Source organism: Cottoperca gobio, chromosome 7 (genome assembly GCF_900634415.1).
Source record: "Cottoperca gobio chromosome 7, fCotGob3.1, whole genome shotgun sequence".
Taxonomy (NCBI): domain Eukaryota; kingdom Metazoa; phylum Chordata; class Actinopteri; order Perciformes; family Bovichtidae; genus Cottoperca; species Cottoperca gobio.
In genome coordinates this window covers 14002689-14008180 of record NC_041361.1, presented here as the reverse complement: position 1 = coordinate 14008180, position 5492 = coordinate 14002689, and the positions used below count along the sequence as shown (strand labels likewise).

Below are 5492 nucleotides of genomic sequence, written 5' to 3'. Positions count from 1 at the left end.
TTTTCAATCCTTCAAAAAGTTGACACAAACGGTCCTAAAATCCATCCAAACGCTCAGGAAAAAAACTAATATAAAGTAAACGAAGCGTTTCTGTACCAAAAAAAACCTGATTTTTCAAAAACACAGCAAAGCAGGTGACCTTCCTGATTGGATGGTGAACAGTATTTCTGAGAATTAATAAAAACAAAAAAAGACTGCACTGCACAGAACCAACACAATCTGACATCCTTTGAATGGCTTCAGTTTTTGGATGCAAAGATTCCCATGACTGTGATTATTGCAGCGGTCACAGTCTCTCATTTTAGACAGGGATGTAAAACTACAAAACCAGTGATGTCTGATTCAGAGCGCTGCTAAGATCATTCACATCATCACACATGAATGCAAATGGGCTCTGTGGGACCACAAGAGGCTCATATTTCCCTCGTTGTTTTATCTAGTAAAGGTCTGCAGCAATAAAACAAAGATCTCACAGGTATTTTTTATTTTGCATTATGTTCAGCACTACTGACATTCAAAATAAAATAAATAAATAGCTTTATGTTTACAGGCACTGTATTAGCATTATCAATTTTATCAGGCAACAAATTAAACTGAACCAGTCAAAATGACACTGCACCATGGGTAGGGTCCTCTAAAACTAGACTTCTAAAAGTCATCAACAAATGTCCTATTCATGTTCCAACTTCAAAATAAAAGCACCTAAAACAGATTTAGAATTTAATGTAAGTACATAAAAAGGCAGCAGATGAATTGCAGTCACCACCATAAATGACACTGACAGTACATTTCCTTTTCATTTGATGATCCTATCATTTTTATGTTCAGGCTCTAATCTGTGAACATGCAGTGCTATCTGACACATATTACAGCTGCATAGCAGTAGCATGCTCGGGACCCTGAACGTTTAGCCAGAAGTTCAACATAGCTACCATTGTTGGTTTAAAAGTGTTATGGGTTGGGTTTTATTACTTCTGTCAAAACATCAGAAGCCGTTGAGCCAGGCCAAGTTCATGACTGGGAGTCCATCTAAAAAGGGCATTTAACACAAAGATCAATAGGATATCTTGCAATTAGGATATATAGGCCAGAAATATAGAGAGGCACAGAGGGTGAATGAGAAGGAAACTGTCAGAACCTGTGTGCATTTGTTCAGTGAGGAGTAGGGTGGGGGTAATTTTGTGCAATATCAGCAAAAAAAATAAATCAAGTGGTTAAAAACCCGCGTGGCGCTACCTTTCATTTTATTGACTTGATAATGCAGACGGCCCCAGCAACCGAAATAGGTTTAGAAAATCAATAACGTGTGTAAGTTGCGGTCAGAGTCAGTGTGGGTTCAACACCTTCCTGTTTCTCCGAATGTGTGCAAAGCTGTTACACGTTTCTGTTTTAATTATATTTCTTCAGGTTTCTGTGGTGACGTTAATGCGCGGCTGTACGCGTGCAGTAGAGCGAGAAAGCAGCGCCTGTTTATGTGTGTGTGTCTGTGTGTGTGTGTGTGTGTGTGTGTGTGTGTGTGTGTGTGTGTGTGTGTGTGTGTGTGTGTGTGTGTGTGTGTGTGTGTCTATTCGTCTCACCTGTGCACCTAAAAATACCTAGGAAAAAAATCTGCACTCACTCAACTGGAAGTTTTAATTGATCCAAACCGAATTCAAAGCAAACAGTAGAACACAGAAATAAAACATCTCCTCTGCAGCGCACAGGAATATACAACAGGTATGGACTAGAATTAGCAAATGAACTTGCAGGTGCAAAAGACTAATTGTCTCTTTGGTGCTGTATTCTCCGCTAGATTGCCTGTATCGATTTTTGGGTGTTAAGATAACAAGAGACCAGATCTCATATCAAAGCCGCTATCTTGGATGAAAAGAGATGTGGTTTTAAGGCTCGTGTGTGTCACATAATTTCTTCTTTATTTGAAAGAAATCTGGGAAAATACATTAAAATTTTCAATTCATAATTTTCAATTCATACGACTGTATAGCAGATAGAACATTGGTCCTGATGATTAAAATTAAATGCAATCCAAAACAATACAACAGGTAGTCTGAAATTAAACTCTGTGTAAGAAAACTGTGTAAGAAATTCAATAAAAAACAAAATATTAACACGTGGGAAACAGAGCAAGAAATGTAATATTTCTTTATAATAAATAAAAAGGCCTCCTGGGAGGGCAATATCACATTATAATCCAAACATCAACACACTTAATCCTGACCCCAAAGCATTATGTAAACAAACCAGAACGATTGAATGCTAATGAAGAAAACACACACATATTCATATTGTATATAGACTACATGTTGGACTGCGGAGTCACAAGAGTAGTGGCCTTTAACGTGTAGTCTGTGTGTGCTATCTGCCCACAGAAGAAAATATACACGAGGGTTAAAAAATAAATGATAAAGCAGCTGGTGAATATTGCTGTGCGGGCCTACAGGACAGTATTTTACACAAGCGGCAGAAAGAAAATAGAAAAAAAGGAGGGTGGAATACACTCCCACGCGTCGCATTCAAAAGTTGTGGGCCAGCATGTTTTGAATCTTAAGATCAACACGATATTTTTGTCATGTCTGCTCTGTTTCTGAGTCCTGCCGCTGCAACACAACATATCTGAGGCCTCTGCGCTGCAGACGTTTCCAGTGGTCCGATGTGAGAGTGCTACAAAGCCAGGTATTTGTGTTCATTAGCACCCGGATCAACAGACTATCAAGGCTGTTTAGAGATCAAGACCAAGTGCAATTACTGGCAAGAAGCAGGATCCTCGACATGTTTAAGTATTTTCACAAAGTAGCCCAATTAGCATTTTGCTTTTCGTTCCTTTTCTTTTTTCTTTCTTTGTCTTTAACTTTATACGGGAACTTGATCCCTGTGCACCAATCATGGAGAACATGAACATGAAAGAGCAATAAGGTAATAATAACAAAAACACGAGTGCAAAAACACAGTGTTGGTTATTCTTTTTATTCTTATAATTGATCTGAATGCATGTGAGCTGAACCCCTTACTGAACCTTTAATAATAATCCTATCAGATGTAATAGTTTCTTCAAATGTATTGTAAGAAGTGCACGCTTATTTAAAAGCTGTGCACATATAGCCTATTTTTTTCACTTAAGCTCTGAAATGTAAATAGTACAGTGTGTAAAGTATTTTTTTATAAAGCTTGAATTATGTGTGATATAAAGATTGAGGTTAAGGTTGAATTAAGAGGGCCAGTGGCTTTGGCAAAGTTACAAAGTTTTTAAAGGCCTCTAAACATTCAATCAAGCATGCCCAACACAAGAACAATAACAGGTATATTTTAAAATGATCACATTTTAAAATAAAATTGTCCTAAAAAAAATTGTATAGACCTACACGGCTAAATATATCCTGTTTTAGCTCTAACTTTTTACAAAACTACGAATCGAAACTCACTATGGATAAAATATAACACACATATAAAGACTACAACAAATGCCAACAGGCCTACATAAAGCGTTAACTTGTTAAGCAATCGCCTTTCAAATGAATTGCGGACAAAAAGCAGATTGACCCACATAATTAGCCGTAGAAAACAAGGTGCATTCAAGTAACAACAAAAAAGACGGCGTAAATAAACGCGATCCATACATCAACCCAGCAACAATAAACAGAAGTCAAACAATAAACATGGTCCATTTCCAACAACAAAGTAGGTCTACTCATGTTCACAAAACGGAATACATGAATTTTCCGTGTGACGCGAGCAGCAGTTCACTAAGTAGTGGTATGGGCGCTTTCTTGCACAAGACGCATTATTGATTGGCATTCCCTGGAGGAGGAACCAGTCTGCGGCAGTCCGAGGGCCCCGGGACAAAACAAAGTTACCGGAGAGTGATATTTTCTGCGGTTCAAATGGGATCGACAAAAAAAAATCTGCATTAAAATATTGCTCTTTCTGTCTAAATTCACATGCTGGCGTCTCCGTTTGCAGGCGAGTGAAAGAGTGCGCTCAGCTCGGTGTGAGCTGTGCTGCTCACAACAGAGCAGCAGAGCAGCGGTGCCACAGCGCCCACTATTTCAAAAGCCGGGAATATTATTTCACAAGACTTGGAACGGCTCAATAAAAAAAGTTACTATCCGTTTCGACAACTTTCTTGATAACTTTCGGGAAACGAATCTGCGCCTCCGCTGAACCTCCGACTCCCGAAACGAGCAAATTACAAGATCGAGCTCAGATTTGGTCGGAAATGTTTATCTCTGACTTTAAAGGAGTGTAATCTACTGAAAGCACCAGCGGCGTTTCTCATCACACATGAAACTCTCTGACACTGAGAACCAACGAAGCCAAGACCGCAGCACGCACAGAAACCAGGCTGAGCAGCCGGAGCGGGACACATTTTTAGCAGAAAAGTTAACTCTGGACAAAGAGTCACCCCCTCCTCTATTAAGGATATGACAAATGACAAGGACATTGGACATCTACACAACCACGAGTTTTGGAGCCGGTGGCTGGAAGCGATAAGAAGCGGAAAAAAGAAGACCTACTTTTGGCCAGTTTTCTCGCCCTCGCCTTGGATCTCATCTTGTCGGCTTGTAGATTCCTCTCGTCGTCCTCCGTGAGCCCAGAAGCAGCAACAACACTATCTTCATCTCACCAGCATTGTCAGTTTGGACACCTTCGCACATGCGCACAGGCCATTCAATCTGACACCCTCGCCGGGGCCAAAAAACTTTCCAATGTATTCATCATCATCACTTTTTTTGTCCTATCGTCTCCCCTTTAGATCACTTATCTCTTCCCCTCCTCCTCTTCCTCCTCCTCCTGCTCTCTCCTCACCATCTCACCTACCCTCCCTCCCCCTTGCCATCCCCTTACCCTCGTCCCCCTCCTCACCCACCCCATTCAGCTCCTGCCAGCACCTCCTTGGATTTTTACCCCTTTAACAGCGACAACTTGGTTTTCTCCAACCGGCAGTGGACACAGTGAGTTATGGTGAGGTCAAGGTCGTATTATAACTATGGAAATTAACCTGAATTATTAAAAATTATTCTTATTATGATTTTTTTCCCTGTATTTTCTCTCATATTTATATTTTGCCATAAAACGTTAACAAAATAATTTCAGAATTTACAGGCTTACAGAAACTTTGTATTTAGGCTGTTTTTTATGCAGCATGTTGTGCCAAAAAGTGCTGGAGTTGCAGAAGTTATTTTAAACTTCATTAATGCACAAGTAGGCGTAATGGGTGTAAGACTCGAATTGAGTTGCACTTTACAGACTATGATTTGGTGTGTGTGTGTGTGTGTGTGTGTGTGTGTGTGTGTGTGTGTGTGTGTGTGTGTGTGTGTGTGTGTGTGTGTGTGTGTGTGTGTAAACCTTGTTGCCCTCTGGACAAGCAGCGGCCAGCAGCTGTTTGACGCATGGAGCCTCCACCAGCAGAGACCGCACCGGGGAGAAGCCCAGGCTTTTTTTTCACATTTGTAACAGCGGTGTTTGCAGCAGTTATTTCTTGGACAAGTGTTTGT

The 5492-nt window shown here is 40.4% G+C and overlaps 1 protein-coding gene across 6 annotated transcripts in view; it reads right to left on the bottom strand.

Annotated features, from left to right (window-relative positions):
- Positions 1 to 4815, bottom strand: part of prdm16 (PR domain containing 16) — a 173412-nt gene extending 168597 nt beyond the window's left edge. For 3 of the 6 annotated variants that reach the window (XM_029435757.1, XM_029435760.1, XM_029435761.1), the window contains exon 1: positions 4512 to 4810. In XM_029435757.1, coding sequence (XP_029291617.1) covers positions 4512 to 4548 — 37 coding nt within the window. In that variant the 5' untranslated portion in view covers positions 4549 to 4810. Of the gene's footprint in view, positions 1 to 4511 lie in introns of all 6 variants that reach the window. The other 3 variants (XM_029435764.1, XM_029435758.1, XM_029435759.1) reach the window with 3 other exon arrangements.
- Between the last annotated feature and the right edge of the window lie 677 nt (positions 4816 to 5492).